This window comes from Oncorhynchus kisutch, linkage group LG11 (assembly GCF_002021735.2).
Source record: "Oncorhynchus kisutch isolate 150728-3 linkage group LG11, Okis_V2, whole genome shotgun sequence".
Lineage (NCBI taxonomy): Eukaryota > Metazoa > Chordata > Actinopteri > Salmoniformes > Salmonidae > Oncorhynchus > Oncorhynchus kisutch.
This window is the reverse complement of record NC_034184.2, coordinates 72,941,676-72,965,142: the sequence shown is the minus strand read 5'-3', so window position 1 is coordinate 72,965,142 and position 23,467 is coordinate 72,941,676. Positions and strand designations below refer to the sequence as shown.

The following is a 23,467-nucleotide window of genomic DNA, read 5'->3' as shown; positions in this document are numbered from 1 at the left end:
CTCCCTGTGCTTTCCGGTGGGCTAAAGAGACCGGGCAGGCACCGTGTTATGCTAGTGAGCGCACAGTGTCTCCAGTGCGGGTGCATAGCCCGGTACGGTTCATACCAGCCCTTCGTATTTGCCGGGCTAGAGTGGGCATTGAGCCAGGTAAGCTTGGGCAGGCTCGGTGCTCAAGAGCTCCAGTGCGCCTGCACGGTCCGGTCTATCCAGAGCCACCTCCACACACCAGTCCTCCGGTAGCAGCTCCCTGCACTAGGCTTCCTGTGCGTGTCCTCGCTCCAGTATCACCAGTGCCCGCACCACGCATCAGGCCTACAGTGCGCCTCGCCTCTCCTGCTCTGTCGGAGTCTCCCGCCTGTTCAGCACAGCCAGAGCCTTCCTTCCCTCCTGCGCTGTCGGAGTCTCCCGCCTGTTCAGCGCAGCCAGCGTTTTCCTCCTCTCCTGCGCTGTCGGAGTCTCCTGTCTGTTCAGCGCAGCCAGCGTTTTCCTCCTCTCCTGCGCTGTCGGAGTCTCCCGCCTGTTCAGCGCTATCAGAGCCTTTCTTCTCTACAGCGCTGCCGGAGCCTCCTGCCTGTTTGAAGCAGCCTGAGCTGCCAGTCTGCAGGGTGCTGTCAGCCTGCATGGAGCAGTTAGAGCTGTCAGTCTGCATGAAGCAGCCAGAGATGTCAGTCTGCAAGGAGCTGCCAGTCTGCAAGGAGCTGTCAGCCTGCATGGAGCAGTCAGAGCTGTCAGTCTGCATGAAGCAGCCAGAGCTGCCAGTCTGCAAGGAGCTGCCAGTCTGCAAGGAGCTGCCAGTCTGCAAGGAGCTGTCAGTCTGCAAGGAGCTGTCAGCCTGCATGGAGCAGTCAGAGCTGTCAGTCTGCAAGGAGCTGCCAGTCTGCAGGGAGCTGTCAGTCTGCAAGGAGCTGTCAGTCTGCAAGGAGCTGCCAGTCTGCAAGGAGCTGTCAGCCTGCATGGAGCAGTCAGTCTGCAAGGAGCTGCCAGTCTGCAAGGAGCTGTCAGCCTGCATGGAGCAGTCAGAGCTGTCAGTCTGCATGAAGCAGCCAGAGCTGTCAGTCTGCAAGGAGCTGTCAGTCTGCAAGGAGCTGCCAGTCTGCAAGGAGCTGTCAGCCTGCATGGAGCAGTCAGAGCTGTCAGTCTGCAAGGAGCTGCCAGTCTGCAGGGAGCTGTCAGTCTGCAAGGATCGGTCAGTCTGCAAGGAGCTGTCAGTCTGCAAGGAGCTGTCAGCCTGCATGGAGCAGTCAGAGCTGTCAGTCTGCAAAGAGCTGCCAGTCTCCAAGGAGCTGTCAGCCTGCATGGAGCAGTCAGAGCTGTCAGTCTGCATAGAGCAGCTAGATCCGCCAGTCAACCAGAATCTTCCAGATCTGCTAGTCAACCTGAATCTTCCAGATCCGCCAGCCAGCCAGGATCTACCGGAGCCTACTACCTACCTGAGCTTCATCTCAGTACTGGGCTTCCTCCCACTACCCGGGGTTCCTCTCAGTACTGGGCTTCCCCTCAGTTCCGGGCTGCCCCTCAGTCCCGAGCTGCCCCTCAGTCCCGAGCTGTCCCTCAGTCCCGAGATGCCCCTCAGTCACGAGCTGCTCCTCAGTTCTGTGGGGTTCTGGGTGAGGACTATTAGGCCATGGTCGGCGGCGAGGGTGGATTATCCCAGGACGCGAAGGGGAGGAACTATGACATTTATGGAGTGGGGTGGGCTTACAGGGAGTATGGCTATGCCAGGTAGGAGACCTGCGCAAACTCCCTGTGCTTTCCGGTGGGCTAAAGAGACCGGGCAGGCACCGTGTTATGCTAGTGAGCGCACGGTGTCTCCAGTGCGGGTGCATAGCCCGGTACGGTTCATACCAGCCCTTCGTATTTGCCGGGCTAGAGTGGGCATCGAGCCAGGTAAGCTTGGGCAGGCTCGGTGCTCAAGAGCTCCAGTGTGCCTGCACGGTCCGGTCTATCCAGAGCCACCTCCACACACCAGTCCTCCGGTAGCAGCTCCCCGCAACAGGCTTCCTGTGCGTGTCCTCGCTCCAGTATCACCAGTGCCCGCACCACGCATCAGGCCTACAGTGCGCCTCGCTTCTCCTGCTCTGTCGGAGTCTCCTGTCTGTTCAGCGCAGCCAGCGTTTTCCTCCTCTCCTGCGCTGTCGGAGTCTCCCGCCTGTTCAGCGCTATCAGAGCCTTTCTTCTCTACAGCGCTGCCGGAGCCTCCTGCCTGTTTGAAGCAGCCTGAGCTACTAGTCTGCAGGGTTTTGTCAGCCTGCATGGAGCAGTTAGAGCTGTCAGTCTGCATGAAGCAGCCAGAGCTGTCAGTCTGCAAGGAGCTGCCAGTCTGCAAGGAGCTGTCAGCCTGCATGGAGCAGTCAGAGCTGTCAGTCTGCATGAAGCAGCCAGAGCTGCCAGTCTGCAAGGAGCTGCCAGTCTGCAAGGAGCTGCCAGTCTGCAAGGAGCTGTCAGTCTGCAAGGAGCTGTCAGCCTGCATGGAGCAGTCAGAGCTGTCAGTCTGCAAGGAGCTGCCAGTCTGCAAGGAGCTGTCAGTCTGCAAGGAGCTGTCAGTCTGCAAGGAGCTGCCAGTCTGCAAGGAGCTGTCAGCCTGCATGGAGCAGTCAGAGCTGTCAGTCTGCATGAAGCAGCCAGAGCTGTCAGTCTGCAAGGAGCTGCCAGTCTGCAAGGAGCTGCCAGTCTGCAAGGAGCTGCCAGTCTGCAAGGAGCTGTCAGCCTGCATGGAGCAGTCAGAGCTGTCAGTCTGCAAGGAGCTGCCAGTCTGCATGGAGCTGTCAGTCTGCAAGGAGCGGTCAGTCTGCAAGGAGCTGTCAGTCTGCAAGGAGCTGTCAGCCTGCATGGAGCAGTCAGCGCTGTCAGTCTGCAAAGAGCTGCCAGTCTGCAAGGAGCTGTCAGCCTGCATGGAGCAGTCAGAGCTGTCAGTCTGCATAGAGCAGCTAGATCCGCCAGTCAACCAGAATCTTCCAGATCTGCTAGTCAACCTGAATCTTCCAGATCCGCCAGCCAGCCAGGATCTACCGGAGCCTACTACCTACCTGAGCTTCATCTCAGTACTGGGCTTCCTCCCACTACCTGGGGTTCCTCTCAGTACTGGGCTTCCACTCAGTTCCGGGCTGCCCCTCAGTTCCGGGCTGCCCCTCAGTTCCGGGCTGCCCCTCAGTTCCGGGCTGCCTCTCAGTCCTGAGCTGCCCCTCAGTCCCGAGCTGCCCCTCAGTCCCGAGCTGCCTCAGTCCCGAGCTGCCCCTCAGTCCCGAGCTGCCCCTCAGTCCCGAGCTGCCCCTCAGTCCCGAGCTGCCCCTCAGTCCCGAGCTGTCCCTCAGTCCCGAGATGCCCCTCAGTCACGAGCTGCTCCTCAGTTCTGTGGGGTTCTGGGTGAGGACTATTAGGCCATGGTCGGCGGCGAGGGTGGATTATCCCAGGACGCGAAGGGGAGGACCTATGACATTTATGGAGTGGGGTCCACGTCCCGAGCCGGAGCCGCCGCCATGGACAGACGGCCACCCGGACTCTCCCTATGGTTTTGAGGTGCGTCCGGGAGTCCGCACCTTGGGGGGGGGGGGGGGTTCTGTCACGCCTTGGTCTTAGTATTTTGTGTTTTCTTTAATTATTTGTTCAGGCCAGGGTGTGACATGGGTTATTGTGTTGTCGTATTGTTTTTTTTTGTAGGCATTGGGATTGTGGTTGATTAGGGGTGTGTCGAGTGTAGGCTTGGCTGCCTGAGGCGGTTCTCAATCAGCAGTCAGGTGCTTCTCGTTGCCTCTGATTGGGAACCGTATTTAGGTAGCCTGAGTTCGCTTTGTATTTGGTGGGTGATTGTTCCTGTCTCTGTGTAGTGTTCACCAGATAGGCTGTATTAGGTTTCACATTCCGTTGTTTTTTTTTTGTTGTATTTATCGTTATTTCATGTACCGTCACTTTTTTCATTAAAGACATGAGTAACCACCACGCTGCATTTCGGTCCGACTCTCTCTCAACAAACGAAGAACGCCGTTACAGATAGCCACCCTTTGTCTTGATGACAGCTTTGCACACTCTTGGCATTCTCTCAACCAGCTTCATGAGGTAGTCACCTGGCATGCATTTCAATTAACAGGTCTGATTTGTTAAAAGTTCATTTGTGGACTTTATTTCATTCTTAATGTGTTGTGACAAGGTAAGGGTGGTATACAGAAGATAGCCCCATTTGGTAAAAGTCCATATTATGGCAAGAACAGCTCACATAAGGAAATAGAAACAGTAATCCATCATTACTTTAAGATATGAAGGTCAGTCAATCCAAAAAATGTCAAGAACTTTGAAAGTTTCTTAAACTGCAGTTGCAAGAAACATCAAGCGCTATGACGAAAATGGCTCTCATGAGGACCGCCACAGGAAATGAAGACCCAGATACTTTGAAGAATCTCAAATATAGAATATATTTTGATTTGTTTAACACTTTTTTGGTTACTACATTTTTTTTACATTTATTGAACCTTTATTTAACTAGGCAAGTCAGTTAAAAACAAATTCTTATTTTCAATGACTGCCTAGGAACAGTGGGGGAACTGCCTGTTCAGGGGCAGAACGACAGATTTGTACCTTGTCAGCTCGGGGATTTGAGCTTCCAACCTTCCGGTTACTAGCCCAACGCTCTAACCACTAGGCTACCCTGCCACCCCATGATTCCATATGTATTATTTCATAGTTTTGTTGTCTTCACTATTATTCTACAATGTACAACATAGTAAAAATAAAGAAAAACCCTGAAATGAGTAGGTGTGTCCAAACTTTGACTATTACTTTAGCTTCCATCTAAGTACCTCTCTATTACCAACTGGACAGATGTTTATGTGAGAGACAAATTATCTTTACAGGGTGTAACAGCCATTTCCACGAACCCTTCCCTCCCCATCTGTACCTTGTACAATACCTCATATTATGTCCAGTATCTCGTATTGTCAAGACATTGCTTAAGGTTTCTATTTTCAAGACATCTGTTACCAAACATACCAGCTTGAAGGTCCTACTGGCAGCCAGTAAAAGGGCTATCACTAGGAAATGGCTACAAAAAGACCCTCCCACAGTGACACAATGGATAGACATTGTAGAAGAAATATACCACATGGATGGTATGACCTTTGCTTTAAGAACTCAACAGGAGAGATGTCCAGAATACTGGGAAAAATGGGTTTTGTAATTGGAAAGGGTCTAATTCAAAGATGTCAATGTAACTAATACGATGATATGATGATGAAGGTATGACGTGCACTGTAACTGACAGATCTTTTTGGTTGTTCTTTTATTTTACTTTATTTTTTATTTCTTTGTGTTCCTACAATAAAAACAAAGTATAAAAAAAAACACACCAGCTTGAAAATGATATTTACAGTACTTGTTAACAAGTTATTCATGAGACATATGTGTTCTCATGGACATCCCCAGGGAATCTGTGGCGCTCTGTTTAGAGAGAGAGAAAGAAATAGATGGAGAGAAAGTGATGTTCTGCGCTGAGAGAAACAAAGCATGCAGCCATGTCAGCGAGGTGTAAGTTAGATGGAACTCTCTCCAAAGTGCACGGCCATCTACACATGTAAGATCTTCATTTGACCAGTTTCTCATAGCAGTATCCTGCAGCAATAGGAAATGTGAATTATTGTGTGGATTAGAATTAATGGACATTTTTTGTAGGGGTTAGGACATATCAAGTCTGCTATTTTTAAGGGGAAACTTTGAATATACTACAATTTTGCATTTCCTGCAACAACATGGTGATCAAATTAAGATCCTAAATCTGTATATTGATTCAAATGAGCAAATCTGAATCTCACCACGGGTACACAGTCAAGAGAATGGGACAGCCGAGGAGGCATGGACCAACTGCAGAACATCAGCAGAGACTGAATGCCAGGCACCGTGCCGTCCACTGCTAATGAATATTAACACAGGGATATTATCAACAGCAGGCCTAGGGACAATATCATCAGCAGGCTTGGTCTGCTTTCTAACTAACAGATGCTCCTTCAAGGTCAACAGTGCATGTTAGTGGCCACAAATGGCCATTTGCAAACGCAATGTGAATTTACTGTCTGTGTAATTTAGTAGAACAGAAAATTTGGTAATTACAGTACCAGTCACAGAGGACATACGGAGAGGAGAGTTGGAAATAAAATCAATTTAGCACAACTTGAAGGGAACCGTTTTTTTTCTCCAGGTCCCAGGTCAATCCCTTGGGATTGCTAGTGTATACCTGTCACGCCTTGGTCATAGTGTTTCGTGTTTTCGTTATATATTTTGGTCAGGCCAGGGTGTGACATGGGTTTGTGTGTTGTGTTTCGTATTGGGGTTTGTAGTATTTGGGATCGCGGCTGATTAGGGGTGTTGTATAGGCTTGGCTGCCTGAGGCGGTTCTCAATCAGCAGTCAGGTGATTCTCGTTGCCTCTGATTGGGAACCGTATTTAGGTAGCCTGAGTTTCGCTTTGTCTTTCGTGGGTGATTGTTCCTGTCTCTGTGTAGTGTCACCAGATAGGCTGTAATTAGGTTTCACGTTCCGTTTGTTGTTTTCGTATTTGTATTGTTATTTCATGTATCGTCACTTTTTTCATTAAAGATCATGATTAACCACCACGCTGCATTTCGGTCCGACTCTCTTTCGACAAACGAAGAACGCCGTTACAATACCACTTGAATGAAGAAGTAAAATGCAATTTTTGTCAAGTCCGCAAAACATAAACTCCGTCAGATTTTTGTCTAACGCCAACTCCGTCAGAGTGCTGAAAGATCTGATAAAAGGTTATGTTTTTATTGGGATTTTCAAATGAATCATTTTCCATATTTTAACAAATGTTTGTATTACAATTACATTTTTAGAGGCAAAAATATTTTAATCACTGTTCTGCAACATATGCTTAAACAATGTAATTATTTGCTGTGCTAGACCTAAGGGATAATGTTCGCTTTATAAATGTTGTTTCATGTACTAAATCTAGAAAAACTTGCCAAAATTCTAACAAAATTAGTCCTGGACCATTTAATAGTGGTCTAAAACAAAACAAAAAGAAGTTTGGAGATTTGTATGAAATTTTTGAATAATGTAGTGTTATAAAAAAACAATCAAGGCCTTTAAACACTTGTTGGACAATACTTGTAAAAATGAAATGCCTTTTAGGATGTCTGATGGAGTTGACATAAATCCAGCAAAACTGCGCTATGCCACTGTCTCCTGGGTCGAAAAAAAATGACCTCAACAACCATAATCCAAAACAATCCAGCAAAAATCCATCTTGGATGACACTGATAAATTTGTTGTAAAGTCTATGCAATTCACTGTACCATTTACAACGTGTATCCTGTGGACGTGACCAATAAACTTTGATTTGATTTATGTCCTCTCCTCCCTCAAGTATGCCTGTCTGTACATATCCTTTATTATATATTTTTTAAGACCGGTGCAGAATTTTTCTGCAGCATAGCTTCTTCTGACAACCTAATGGACTCATTGACTACACAATCAGACATAATGATCTTTTCTTATGTTTCTGACAAGCTGGACTCAAAACACTTTAAAACAGGATCCCATTGGATAATCAACACTTTAGAAAGCCTTTTTAGAACACTCATAAAGTCTTCATAAGCAATACATGGATACTTCACAAATTATTTATAAGCAATATTATCCAGCATAAACTGTTATATAAAAAGGTCCTAGCGTGTTGTTTGCTGATGAATGATGCATTTTTATGGACCTTATAAAGAGTATGAGGCTTCATTAAATACATTTTTTCCTTGAAAGTATTGTTTGTGGCCATTTCTGAACAATATTTGTGCAGGCAATGTTTGGCAGTGAAGTTGACCTGTAATGTTGGCATTGTGGTTTGGTTTTGTTTTGCGATTGGGAAGCTTTGAATTTTCCTTGCATGAAAATACATATGAGAAAACATTTCAAATATGCCTCAGCTCTTCTCGTGCACCAAATGTACAGCTGCTGGAAATAATGTAGTTTTTCCAGTTATTACTTTATCTGAAGCACAGCAGATTTTGAAAACAAATTTGCCAATGCTACAGAAGGCTAGTAAAGGCCCAGTGCACAACTTTTGTGTAATAAAAAAATATATATATGTATATCCTTTTTTAATTCACATTTTTCAGGGGGTGCTGCAGCACCCTCAGCACCACTACTTCTCCCAAGTGGGAGCAGTGGTCTAAGGCATCCCTACAGACCCTGGTTCGATTCCAGGCTGTATCACATCCGGCAGGGCATTGGGAGTCCCATAGGGTGGCTCATAATTGGCCCAGTGTTGTCTGGGTAGCCCATCATTGTAAATAAGAATTTGTTCTTAACTAGCTTGCCTAGTTAAATAAAGGTAAAATAAAAATAAATATGACTTCATTCGTCTAAAATGTACCCTTGTTAACCTAGAGTTCATGTCCGTGCCCCCGCATACATCTAATTAGCATAATAAAAACATCCCCATCAAAACCTGTTTAAGCTAGATATATCTGTTTTATTTGCATGGCTCCATCCACCACATCCACTGATGTCACCCTTCCGCATCTGCAGTTGAAAGGTGGCAGAGCTAGAGCTGTGTTTGTCAGACCATGAGACATCCTGAAAATTGGTCTTCTCATGAAAACGTCTGTAGTGTCCGAATGGTTTAGCCTACAAACTATTTTGACCCCTCTATGGAAAGATGAGACTCTCACAAACATGATGGTGTTGCTCTGGGACGCCCCCAAGCCTCACAAGAAGAGTCTGAAGCCAGGTACCAGTTTAAAAAATGAATGGAAGCATAGATGGAGATAGTTTTGTTCCTAAGATAAGGGGTTAAATACATGTAATTTAACATTTTAAAAAGTATATATATACATAGGACAGACACTTCAGAACAAACTTCCTTCAGATAATTTTTTTTCACTATCTGTTAATCCATGTATGAAGCTGTTATTAAATGTGTTTCTATGAGCTAATAAGGTCAAATTCAATGTGTCATCCCCCCAAAAATGTGTTTATAGTTTTGATACCTTAAGGGGTCCTAAAATTCCAAATCAAATAGCAAAATGATCTTTGGTATGACCATTTTAAAACAATTCCATATGTTAGCTTAGTAGAACCCCTTCCCCCAGCTTAGACTCTTAAGGATTTTTAAGCAAGAGACAATCAGCTTTTATAAGAATGTATCTGTCCTTTTAATGATGGGTAAGCTTTTGCCAGTTTTAAATTATAAAAGAAAATAACACAGCACGCAGCTAAATATATATGGTAACTTCACGTATTCTATCACTTTTCAGTCTGGGGTCAACATCTTGAACCATCGTTTTTTTACAATTATATACAAGCCAAAAAGCTATTCCAGAGTTACCATACAATTAATCCATTAAATTTACAGCAGCCTCCCTTATGTCCGTATGGAGACACAGTCTACACGCTTGACCGAGACTCATTCGATTTGCAGCACTTAGGCGGAGGTCGTCTGAAAGCAATGATGGGGATTGGCTGACGTCAAACCACACCGCTAGTATGAAAGGCGTAGGAGGGGAAACTGATGTTTGTTATATATAGAGCTAACCACTTTGGTCTTGACTAGTTTGACTTAATGTGGTCTGATAGGATCTGTTTTGCTAGGTAAGCATCATGGCTGGGACCCCATGTTACCCAGAGTGCTATTATATCAACTCTAATCACCCATTTAGCTCCTAACTGTGTACTGTAACAAGCCTGGGAAGTGCAGGTAATTTGTGTCATATTGGAAGAAAAACTGTGTGTGTTATAATGGGTTGCTTTTAGTGCAGTTTATAGGGCATAGTACATACAGAAATGCACCCTAATGAGGCAGCCTGTGTCCAACTCGTAGCTAATGATGTAAACTTGATGAGGAGGACACACATGGCATATGGCTACTCCATCAGTTTCCAAAGTGACATACTTTGAACAAAAACAATGTTACAAGGGCTTTATAACACGTTCATAAAGCATTCATAAGCACTACATAGATTCTTCAAAAATCCTCTATTTAAATGTGTCATACCATATAAATTAGGACATCCTTAAGCAGTGCTTAATGAATGCTCTATCAATTGTGGTTCATTTAAATGTAGATAAGTGAATTGTTTTGGCCCACAGTTAGCCATGATGATTAGCTAGCCAGCCAAAATGGTTTACAGTTACTGTAGCTAGCAATCACTTATACACTATTTTGCTAGCTACAGTAGCGCTACCGTGCCTCCAAAAATAACGTCTTCAAAAATGTACCATTGTGATTTACCATTGTGATGCACATCCATTCATATCGATTTTCTATGCATATTATGACTAAAGAGGCATGACTTGAGCCTCTTTCTTTATAGATTCACACCGGGCTGAAAAGGTTTTTTGCAGAGTAGGAATTTTAGGGATATACCCTCCCTGTTTATCAGTTTAGACATATCAGTTTAGACACATCCTATGTGTAAGATTCTGTATTTATTTTCTTAGTCGACCTTGTGTTCTGTTTCTTTGTGTTCTTGAACCTAGCCCTGTCTTTCATTTTTTTCCATTGATTTCACCTGGGTAAGTTACTCACCTGGTCTCATCAACTCCTTATTTAGTTCAGTTCATTCTGTTTGTGCCTTTGAGGTATTTTTAGTTTTGACTCTACTAAGCCTTTTCCTGGTTTGTTTGTGAGAACCAGTTATAGCCTTCAGTCCTAATTTTATTTCACCTCCCTATTTATGACCATTGCCTGCATGTGACCACGATTCCTGCCTTCGCAGAAGGCGAAATAAACACCTGTCATGCTCTGCGGGTGAATCCACACCTTTTTCTCCCTGATTATTCATTGCACTAAGTAGCTGTGCATATGGTAACAGCTAAGATGCAACATCTGCTAAGTAGACCCCTTATCTCTTCTCCCCTGAAATAGAAAATAAATACGGAGTCACAGAGAACATCATTTTCAATCTAATCCATGGCCCCAGATTCCCTGCCTTCTGATTGGCTAAACACTTTGTGCTCCTCTGCCATCTGGACCAGGGATTGGCCAGCCCTCCTCCTGGACAGCTACTTTTGTTCCAGCCCTGCCACAACACCTGAATCTACTGATCAGCTGCTCAGGGGCTGTTAGAGCAGGGCTGGAACAAAAGCCTACTGTACATGCCCAGGAGGAGGGTTGGCCAATCCCTCCTCTAGGCCGGGAGTACCATAGCCATATATTTACATCTCTATGGCTTTGGTGAGTACTAGCCCTTTCTCAACCTGACTGTTTATTTTAAACATTTGTGTTTCTCTGCTCTCTCCGCAGTGAGTACCACGTCTTCTCGCTGTGCACAGAGACCAACGCCGGGCGCATCAACTGCTACTGGCCCAACCCGCTGGTGGAGAGCTACATCATCCGCATCCACAAGCACTTCTTCTCCAACTGCACCCTGGAGAGGGTGATCCTGGTGGACCCGCCAGATGACACAGTCACCATCCTCATCCTCATCCCTGTCTTCCTCACCCTGGCTATGATCGCGCTGGTGGTGTGGTGCAGTAAGCGCAGCGACATCCTGGCTTAAGATGTTGGTTTGTTTGGTTCCCATGTGACTGTGCAATGTGACTGTCCAGAGACCTATGAACTTCTTTGAATGGAAATACTTTATTGATCCCCAGAGGGGAAATTGGATTAGACAGGTAGCCTGGGAAGACAGGTAGGGAACCTACGAAGGGAACTTTTGTTTGTTCATTGTGTCATTTCAGGATTATGGTGGATTGAATGGACCAAAAGAAGCTACTTAACGCCTTTGAGGGAGATGCATCCTATATCCATTTTGCTAGCTTGAGACGGTCCAAGCCCTTTTGAGAGATATACAAGGACTCAAGGCACAGAGCTACAAGACATTCAGGATTTTTGATGCTTGGTGTAAAAAGGGACAAACGCCCAGGGACTGCCTCATCATCATCACCTATCAGATGCCGTTTAAGCTTGTGGTTATATATTCTGAAGATTCTTCTCGATGGGAGAACACTGACAAGTTGACACCTGAACATGTACAATACTTTTCTGTACCAGTGCCGTCTACTGTAAAGACCCTGAGTTTTCCTTCCTTAATTGCCTGCCATTCTTTCGCAACAGCAGTGTTCCTGGCACCATGGCCTTCTTCACGCTTCCTCATCTGTTATGTGTTGTCACTATAAGTTCAAGCTGCAAAGACGGATACAACAATTTCTTTCCAAAAAATCTGATTTTTACCCAACCCTTATTTAATTTATCTTAACCACACCCCTAACCATATGCCTAACCAAAACCTTTATTTAAGACCAATGCTATTTTTCATGTTCATCATATAGGCAATTCTGACTTTGAAGCTTGGCCATAGAATGGGAACAAGCCCTATATGTGTCACTGAGACTAGAGAACTTGGTTTGTTTCTTGAAGTGAAATGGTTGTTTGACTTCTTTATTTATCTTGTCTCTGGGTTGTCATTGCAATGCCCCAAAAGTTATCACTGATCACACTGCTCATGTGGTGAAACCTCAGCAGGAATTCTGCTCACTCTAATTGTAATTTAATTTCACAGTTTAGTCGTTCTGAGAGGTATGGGCAATAGGAACATAAATCACTGTCAAGATTACGGACTCGTTTTGAGAGAATTTCGTTGTGCCAGAAAACTTTTGGTATTGAGGAGCTATTGAATGATCTACTGTAATGCTATTTAATGTTTGAATTAAATGACTTAGAATTAGTCAATGCTTTGGTTATTAATCAACATGTCTATAGGGCAATTTGTCCCTTTTTGTCCTCTGACGTTTTGAAACCATTCCTACCTCTACTTCAAACTACATCCATCTCGATGTAACTCCAATTCAATTGAAACTGTTACGGTTTTCTTCCGTCAAAGGAGAGTCAGACCAAAATGCAGCGTGGTTAATTCGATACATCTTTAATGAAGACGAAACACGAACAATACAAAAACGTAACGTGAAAACCGAAACAGCCTATTTGGTGAAAACTAATACAAAGACAGGAACAATCACCCATGAAACACTCAAAGAATATGGCTGCCTAAATATGGTTCCCAATCAGAGACAACGAGAATCACCTGCCTCTGATTGAGAACCGCCTCAGGCAACCATAGACTTTGCTAGAACACCCCACTAAGCCACAATCACAAAACCTACGAAAAAACCCCATACATAAACACAACACAAAATAAACGAAACACAAAATACTAAGACCAGGGCGTGACAGAAACATCCTTAGCACTGTGGTCATAACAAAATAATCTTGTTTTGACATTTCAGTGTGTAAATGTAGTTAAACAGTCAAATCCGCAAAAAATATCTGTTCTGACGTTTCGGTTAATTTCAAGGTAAAACTCCTCATTGCTTTATGATACATTACCATATGGGCAAAGCTACTAACAAGGCTGTATGAACATTTCGGAAGGGATTGGGGGGGGATGTTCATATTCCTCATCAGTGGTGTAATGTACATAAGTAAAAATACTTTAAAGTACTACTTCAGTTTTTTTTATGTATCTGTACTTTACTATTTATATTTGACAACTTTTACATTTACTTCACTAAAATAATGTACTTTTTACTCCATACATTTTCCCTGACACCCAAAAGTACTCGTTACATGTGGAATGCTTAGCAGGACAGGAAAATTGTCAAATTCACGTACTTATCAAGTGAACACGTGGACATCCCTACTGCCTCTGATCTGGCAGACTCACTAAACACATGCATTGTTTGTAAATGATTAGTGTTGGAGTGTACCCCTGGCTATTTGTACATTTTAAAAACAAGAAAATGGTGCCATCTGCTTTGCTTAGTAGAAGGAATATGACATTTTTACTTTTGGTACTTAAGTATATTTGACTAATTCCATTTACTTTTGATACTTAAGTATATTTAGAACCAAATACTTTTAGACTTTTACTCTAGTATTTTACTGGGTGACTTTCACTTTAGTAACTTTCTATTAAGGTATCTGTACTTTTACTCAAGACAATTGGGTACTTTGTCTACCACTGTTCCTCATATTCCAATTTAAGACAAAGTCACTTTATAAAATGGGGACTATTTCCTCATTATTATGCGATCAAAACAAACATATGAATCTAAAGATGTTGACATTCAGCTCTGATCATCAGGATGTCAAACGAGTGTAAAAAACATTAGGAACACCTTCTCGTTCCATGACATAGACTGACCAGGTGAATCCAGGGGAATGCCATGATCTCTTATTTATGTCACTTGTTAAATCCACTTCTGTCCGAGTAGATGAAGGGGAGGAGACAGGTTAAAGAAAGATTTTGAAGCCTTTAGACAATTGAGACATGAATTGTGTATGTGTGCCATTCAGAGAGTGAATGGGCAAGACAAAGTTTTAAGTGCCTTTGAACGGAGTTTGAGTGTGTCAACAACTGCAACGGTGCTTGGTTTTTCATGCTCAACAGTTTCCCATTGTGTATCAAGAATGGACCACCACCCTGTTGTAACTCTCCTGTGACGATCTGAAGGATCAGGTTACAGTGGGTCCGCTATACAGCGTGCTCTCTCTCGTAGAGGGGGAGAGCGGGAAGTCGGCTGTTTTATGGCGGTCGTAAAATACGCTGCCGCTATGCTCTGTGGTGTTCGAGATTGGAATGTAAATTGTGGAACACAGAGAGACACTTGGACATCAAAAGTTTGAATAGTTAAACAATATATTTTTGAGGACGTGGGAATGGTCCATGGGTATTTAAAGAACAATCCTGTCAAAGTTGTTTTATTTTGTGACATCAGGAAAGGCAGTAGGACAAGATAATGGTATCTATGGAAGTGCACATTCCTCAGTTATTCGTTTTCTACCTGAATGTTGTATAAAATTAATGAGTAAATATGAAACTATTTGTGAAAAGATGTAATGTGATGTTAGCCTTCTAAATGAGAAAAGTTATCTTCATATAAAAGGGTTTAACGAAGTCGGTGGCCATGCCCACGTGACCAGACATCTCATTAGGCATCATGGAACTGCCTCTTCTTCCACAGAGTATAAAACCCACTTCCGACAAAATTTACACAAGATCAGAAAACATGAAGCCGTACCTATGTTGAAATGGTTGGCAATTTAAACTAGAGTCAAGATAACGGCGGGATTAGGTCCCCACGTTGGAATGGCTGTCACTCGAGACCAAAACATGCCGGGTGAAGCTGTTGTGTGAAGTGGTTCAAACTACAACTCTATCAAAGGACAAGATCAGAAAACATGAAGCGGTAGCTGCATGTTGAAATGGTTGGCAACTCTGCAAGAGTTAAAAACGCAGGGATGAGGTCCCCACATTGAAATGGCAAATAAATCTACAAACTAAAGAACCATTTTTCAGACTGTTTAAATACTTTTGTCTGGTAAATGCATCCGATCCTAAGAACAGTCCCGTATAGTACTCTGAAGTATCCATTCTAACAACCTACGACTTTAATCTCTGGTGGACAAATCAGAGACTCTGTCGACTGACTATCCAGCAGGCTGACCGGCAATCGCAGAGAGGGACAACAAAGGCAGACACTCGTAAATATGTAAATTGCAATACTTTTCGAATGAGTGGTTGTTCATATTCAAAGTATTTGCAGTGTAGTAATCCTCTGAGTTTCCTTTAAGTGGTCCCCACCCCTTTCCTTTGTCTACCAAGCCATCATATCGGTTTTGTCCGCTAGAGACTTTTTCTTTGTATCATGTAGTAACCGATGTATGAACTATTTGTGTGTGTGTTTATGTCATTCTGTGATTGATTAAGTTAGTTAGTAAATAAATAAATAATTAAGACAATTTGTATGTCGCTGATTCATGATCTAGGCTAGGTTTCGTGCAGATATCCAAGGGTTTGCAACGTTCAGTAATGAGACTGATGAGGTAAAATTCGTTAATAAGCGACTGTTTGGATAAGATATGAAAATATCTGAAGAGTTATATTTGGGAAATTTAAACTCTATAAACAACATGTTCCCATGGTGCCCGGACTTCCTAGTAAATTAAAGTTACATGACAGCCCAAAGAACATCCAGCCACAACTGACACAACTGTGGGAACCATTGGAGTCAACATGGGCCAGCATCCCTATGGAACACTTTCGACACCTGGTTAAGTCCATGCCCAAACGAGTTGAGGCTGTTCTGAGGGCAAAAGGGGGTGGAGCGCAATATTAGGAAGGCATCCTAATGTTTTGTACACTCAGTGTACAATGAGAAATTATTATTATCATAATTTTGAGGGATAAACAAAGAGGGACAAGACAAGCATGATTTATATGACAAAAAACAGCCCGGCATTGTATGAGGGTTTAAGACGCAAACAAAAAGACAATTGTTCATGCCCTCAAGGATGACTTGCCAGTGCCTCTGCAGCACAAAAGTTGGACTGCAGGAAGGATGTACAATTGTTTCCCAGAGCCGGCGAAGAATTAAAGGAAATGGGCTGGCTATGATTTTAACCAAAAGAGGTACAGGAAGTGCAAAGAGTGCCATACTTCCTCATACATGCATTGTTATGACTGGGTCCGCCAACGGCACTGTTCAGCTCTGAGAGTTTGCCTGTCTCCACCCACCCCCCTTGGGACCCCCACCCCCACTCCACCCTCCAGTCGTTGATTACAATGTGTAGAAAATATGAATGGTTACAGTATGAAAGGTTACAGTAATGATTCATGAACATTTTAAGTTACACGTGAGGTCCATAAAGAGAGAGAACCACAGGGAGGAAGAGAGTCCAAAAGCTGCCAACTGCGGGGAAAAAAACGTGTGTGTGCGTGTAAGCACCCTATTCCCACGGAGTCCCTATAACATGCAAGACTCCTTGAGGCCTCCAGCAGACTCACTCACAACAGAGGCCCTGCTTTTCTTTCTCTCTCTCTCTCTCTCTCTCTCTCTCTCTCTCTCTCTCTCTCTCTCTCTCTCTCTCTCTCTCTCTCTCTCTCTCCTCCCCTTTCCCACACTAACTTGCTCCAGTGCATATGACCTTAACAGGACATCCCCTCCCCTAACTCCTCTCACCCCCTTACCCTTACCCTCCCCTATCCTTCAGCAGCACTCGAGTGGTCTGTAGTATTTAATCTGTCACTGATAAGCATTCTACAGACACAAACATGGCTTACAAACCTGCAAATCATCCTCTCAGGCACACTGGCCAGTCCACAGGGAGTCTCCAGAGCTCATTTCATAATGTAATTCATGAGCAGGGCTTTTTTTTGTTGGTTCGTTACCACAGCCTGCTCCATTTGGCATCTGGACTTATTCATGTGGATTTTGCAATGACTTGCATCATTTTATGATTGCGTTTCTAATGATATTCAATTGAATCATCCCAGCAAGTCTTTCGAATGTGCTCCCCCCCCCCCCAGAGTTAGCAGTGAGTCAAATGTCCTGATGTTCGAGTTAGATCTTTTCCGCCTTCTCTGTGATTTATTAACACACATTGTGGGAGTACCTACATAATTTATTAATTGTAAAATCCTCCGCTGGCACACAGCTCTCAATGATTTGTGTAATTCATTTCTACAGTACTGAATTTTAGTCTCTGGATTGCTTTGATCGTTATCAAGTTTTACATCTAGCGTTACATAAAGTTGCCCTCATGCCATGCAATTACTCTAATTTAATACACCTACATAGATCTCAGAAAATAATTACTCAACTGCACATATGGCAAATGTAGATAATGTATAGCTATAAAACAATTACTAAATTGTGTAGTGAGAGGAAAACTGGCCTAATATGAGTTAAGACTCGTATAGTTACTTTGAAGTTATATTCCATGTAGATGCATGGTATATGTGGGTAACTGTGGTGTACATTTGTATTTTCGTTGTTCCATCCTGACAGTACAAGTACAAAAGGCGAATTTTCTTAAAGCTCAATGCCCTCGAGCACTACCTTACTGTTTACCCAGCGTATTCCACTCTGCTGCGTGAGTTCACACTGAAGCTAAGCCCATGCTATTTTTTTGTTTCGTGGATGCAGAGACCACAGCTTTCCCTAGCAGAACACACTGACGATTTGTTATCGCTAAACTTCAGACTTCATGAATTTGGGGTTGTGGTGAAATATACAGTAGCTTGTATCCACGTTCCCATATGTCAAATATGGATGTAGCCAGCTGCGCAACTGTGGCATTTGATAGTCTTTCTCTTATGTAGAGCCTACTGACAGACGCTTTAATTGACAAAAAATAGACGTGTGAACTTTCAGTTCAATCAGATAGCTAGTCGTTGGAAAGTGAGATGAATTGCTGACATATTTTAACCAATGATGTGTATAAACCCTGGATTGCTGATGTTATGTAATGGCCAATGAGAGGCTTTGAATCCATCGGCCACCACATTGGTACTCCTCAGAAGGAGTAGTCCTCCATAGGAATTAATGGAATTCTACAGTATTTCAATAAAATGTCTCAAGGACAGAATTACACGTATTTAAGTATTTATTTGTTGTAGTGGGGACAGTAAAGTTGGTAGGATAGTAGGGGGTAACTCCCCCCCCCCCCCCCTGTAATTCAGATGAAGACCACAAGATGTCACCAAATTATTTACCCAACACATTCCCTGGCTGTCACTGTTCTTGTTGAACAAAACGATTGTGGTAAGTTGATCAATTTTCTTTACATTAAATAAAAGTTGTAGATGTATATTTAAAAAAATGTAATATAAGTAGGAACCCTAGATAATCCACTTGTTTAGAGAGTTAGAATTGTAGATACTTTTGTAATATATAGTAATATGTTGAATGAATGTGTTGGGAGCAACTCGCCCCCCTTTATGGTTATGAATGTGTTTGCGCGCACCACCGCTAACTAGCTAGCTGTTTCACATCCGTTACACTAACTTGCTAGCTAGCAACTTCACTAGCCGTAAATGCTAGCCAGCCAGTTATCATAAGCTGCTAGGAGTACTAGCTAGCAACCTTACTACCAGATCGTCTGAGGTAAAATACATACAAAAAATTACTTAATTTCAGTTGTAAATGTTTCCACTAGTGACTGATTGTTTTACAGTTAATGCAACTTTATAGCCTTTTAGCTATTATGCACAGCATTTTATGTCATATATCTATCTACATTTTTAAGAGAGTTTTCAATTGGCATCTCTCCCCCTGTTTTCAGTCACAGGTGGTGACTGGATTAGGTGTGAGCAGTGCAGGAGGTGGGCTCATGAGTTTGACTGGGGATAGCTTTATTTTATAGCAGAGCATAAGAAAGTTGCCACATCAATGTTACACTGAGCTAAATTAGTTAAGTTATTGTTATTAAATATGATTAATTATTCTCCATTCCAATATTATATATATATTTTTGTGAATTTAAAACTATTGAAAACCTTTTGCTCCTGAAAGTACTTTTAAAGACTGCTGGGATTTAATAGCTTGCATTATTCAAATCATATTTAGTGCAATTGTACATAATGGATTATATGGAAAAGTAACAAACAAAGAAAATGAATGTGCAGGTGAGTTAAAAAGTGGAACTTTACATCAAATCTCCTCATAGAGCAGATATTAATGGTGACGCATCCCCTTTTTTTAAAACAACATTTCATGAAATAACAAAAAAAAAGTGTCAACTGTAGCCATTTCCCTTTATAGTTTATTTGCCTAAGCATGACCTAAGCATGAATTTTTTCAAAATGTTGCTTCTTTGTGTCAGCAATTAGGCATTGTTCTTAGGGGGACTAGTTGCCCCCTAGTACCATACTGTTATGCTCAGATCACATAAAATCCTTTAAAAGTATGTGTTAAGGTATCTGAAATAGAATATACCTTTAAGAAATGAATGTAAGCATAAATACATTTATTTGTATAGCTTCCAAAGTCTTTTTTTTACAATGAAGTACCAAAGTGGCTTCAAAACAGCGTCCCGTTAGTCTTCTAGGGTTAATACATATCATTGGTTTCAACCGTTCTCACTTGCATTCAAAATGGTATACAACATACAAATAAATACAAAAGGTAGAGGAATACTAGCCCTTCTTAAATGAACGGGTGCAAACCTTGCAACAGTGCAATCTTCCCACTGCAGTACACGCGTAGTAAATGATTCCCCATGTTGACAGAGTCCTATGAGACAGCAGGTGAGGATAGAAGACCCCCCTGGGTCGCATCCCTCCATTACCGCCCTATAGATATCTCATGAAAGTGTGTTACCAAGTGACCGTGGAGTAAATTGGCTTGGCCATTATGCCAGCTAGTCTACCTGCACAGTAAGCCATACTAGTTCCCGAAGCAATAAGCTCCCTAGTTTGTTTGAAGACCATCTCACCTGTTTTTATTGTTTGATGATGGTTCAAGTAACCATAGAGAACACTGAGGCAGCTGTACACAATCCAAGTGCGGTCATAAAAACAGGCCATATAAGCCCTAAATATCCTGTCTACCAACTTGAAAACGGGCTTAAAAATGACTTAAAATATGTAATATGGAGTAGTAGATTAACCTGGGCCACATTAAGCCGGAACAAAGAGGAAACAATTTTAAAACAAAACTAATATGGACAAGACCTTATTGTGGCAATACTCAGTTTAAAAACACACCTTCCCCCATTCCATGCCTTCTGAATGGGACCCAGTTTTGTTTATCGGCCTGAAATATTACCTTGCCTTTCCCTGTCGAATGCCCAGATTCAATAAAACGCTAATAATTACGCTCTGTCACAATCACAAACCATATGAGGAAATCCTGATGAAATTTGCCATTTTAGGACCTTTTTAGAACTATACATGCCACCTGTAAGACCCTATGATCTTTGAACTGTACATGACACAGACAACATCCTGGTGTCATTATAATCCTTATAGTGTGCTCTAACATATGGAGTATGTGTAGATTCTGAAATACACATTTTCACATGAATTTATTCAACATGAAGAATATGAATATCTCAAAACCACTCTTTGATTGTGTTAATTTTAAGATATATTGTTTGGAACTGTTAGATTGTAAATAATTGTCATTTGTGAGATTAATAGCTTTTGTGTTTTCACAGATCATAGGGTCTTACAGGAGGTATGTATGCAGTGCCTTCAGAAAGTATTCACACCCCTTGACTTTTCCACATTTTGTTGCATTACAGCCTGAATTTAAAATGGATTAAATTGAGATTGTGTCACTGGCCTACACACAATACCCCAACATGTCAAAGTGGAATTATGTTTAGAAACAACTTAATAAAAAATGTAAAGCTGAAATGTCTTGAGTCAATAAGTATCCAACCCCTTTGTTATGGCAAGCCTAAATATGTTTAGGAGTAAGGATGTAAATTGGTGGGGCTCCCCAATTTTGTTATTGTTAGATGCATGCCAGCAAAGACACTACACAACACAACACTAAACAATACATGAATTGCACTTTAATGGCGACAAGCGGTGCCCATAAACTGTTAGGGCCTAAATAAAGCTGTCCCAACAGCAGAGCTTTCTTTCCAGCACAATGGAGTGAATCATTACCACTGCAACATCTGGCTATCAGCGGAGCCTTGTCTGGCAGCGAAACAATGAATTCAGCCTTGTTTACTGCCTTTTTAAACATGGTCTAGGTGTTCAGCACTTTTGAAATGTATGGCGACAGAATGCAGAACAATGGCTGCTCTACAGTATTTTCTTTGTACACCAAGTCAGAACTGTAGGATAAATAAAAGGCTCATATTTTTTTTCACCTTCATTTAACCAGGTAGGCAAGTTGAGAACAAGTTCTCATTTACAATTGCGACCTGGCCAAGACAAAGCAAAGCAGTTCGACACGTACAACAACACAGAGTTACACAGTAAAACAACCATACAGTCAATAATACAGTAGAAAAATAAGTCTATATACAATGTGAGCAAGTGAGGTGATAAGGGAGGTAAAGGCAAAAAAGGCCATGGTGGCGAAGTAAATACAATATAGCAAGTAAAACACTGGAATGGTTGATTTGCAGTGGAAGAATGTGCAAAGTAGAGATAGAAATAATGGGGTGCAAAGGAGCAAAATAAATAAATAAATACAGTAGGAAAAGAGGTAGTTGTTTGGGCTAAATTATAGATGGGCTATGTACAGGTGCAGTAATCTGTGAGCTGCTCTGACAGCTGGTGCTTAAAGCTAGTGAGGGAGATAAGTGTTTCCAGTTTCAGGGATTTTTGTAGTTCGTTCCAGTCATTGGCAGCAGAGAACTGGAAGGAGAGGCGGCCAGAGGAAGAATTGGTTTTGGGGGTGACCAGAGAGATATACCTACTGGAGCGCGTGCTACAGGTGGGTGCTGCTATGGTGACCAGCGAGCTGAGATAAGAGAGGACTTTACCTAGCAGGGTCTTGGAGATGACATGGAGCCAGTGGGTTTGGCGATGAGTATGAAGCGAGGGCCAGCCAACAAGAGCGTACAGGTCGCAGTGGTGGGTAGTATATGGGGCTTTGGTGACAAAACGGATGGCACTGTGATAGACTGCATCCAATTTATTGAGTAGGGTATTGGAGGCTATTTTGTAAATTACATCGCCGAAGTCGAGGATTGGTAGGATGGTCAGTTTTAGAAGGGTATGTTTGGAAGCGTGAGTGAAGGATGCTTTGTTGCGAAATAGGAAGCCAATTCTAGATTTAACGTTGGATTGGAGATGTTTGATGTGAGTCTGGAAGGAGAGTTTACAGTCTAACCAGACACCTTGGTGTTTGTAGTTGTCCACATATTCTAAGTCAGAGCCGTCCAGAGTAGTGATGTTGGACAGGCGGGTAGGTGCAGGCAGCAATCGGTTGAAGAGCATGCATTTAGTTTTACTTGTATTTAAGAGCAATTGAAGGCCACGGAAGGAGAGTTGTATGGCATTGAAGCTCGCCTGGAGGGTTGTTAACTTCTTCGATATAGGGGGCGCTCTTTTAATTTTTGGATAAAAAAACGTTCCCGTTTTAAACAACATATTTTGTCACGAAAAGATGCTCGACTATGCATATAATTGACAGCTTTGGAAAGAAAACACTCTGACGTTTCCAAAACTGCAAAGATATTATCTGTGAGTGCCACAGAACTGATGCTACAGGCGAAACCAAGATGAAATTTCAAACAGGAAATGCCCCAGATTTTGAAGGCGTGTTCCAATGTCTCCTTATATGGCTGTGAATGCGCCAGGAATGAGCTTACACTTTCTGTCGTTTCCCCAAGGTGTCTGCAGCATTGTGACGTATTTGTAGGCATATCATTGGAAGATTGACCATAAGAGACTACATTTACCAGGTGCTCGCTTGGTGTCCTCCGTCGTAATTATTGCGTAATCTCCAGCTGCGTGTATTTTTCCATTTGGTTCAGAGGAGAAACCAAACTGCCACGAATGATTTATCATCGAATAGATATGTGAAAAACACCTTGAGGATTGATTCTAAACAACGTTTGCCATGTTTCTGTCGATATTATGGAGTTAATTTGGAAAAAAGTTTGGCGTTGTAAATGACTGAATTTTCGTTTTGTTTCTTAGCCAAACGTGATGAACAAAATGGAGCGATTTCTCCTACACAAATAGTATTTTTGGAAAAACTGAACATTTGCTATC

General features: G+C 42.7%; 1 protein-coding gene across 2 annotated transcripts in view; it reads left to right on the top strand.

Moving 5' to 3' along the window:
• Positions 1–12,667, top strand: part of LOC109899014 (receptor activity-modifying protein 3) — a 34,168-nt gene extending 21,501 nt beyond the window's left edge. For both annotated transcript variants that reach the window (XM_020494052.2, XM_020494053.2), the window contains one exon: positions 11,245–12,667. In XM_020494052.2, coding sequence (XP_020349641.1) covers positions 11,245–11,500 — 256 coding nt within the window. In that variant the 3' untranslated portion in view covers positions 11,501–12,667. The remainder of the gene's footprint in view (positions 1–11,244) is intronic.
• Positions 12,668–23,467: the final 10,800 nt, after the last annotated feature.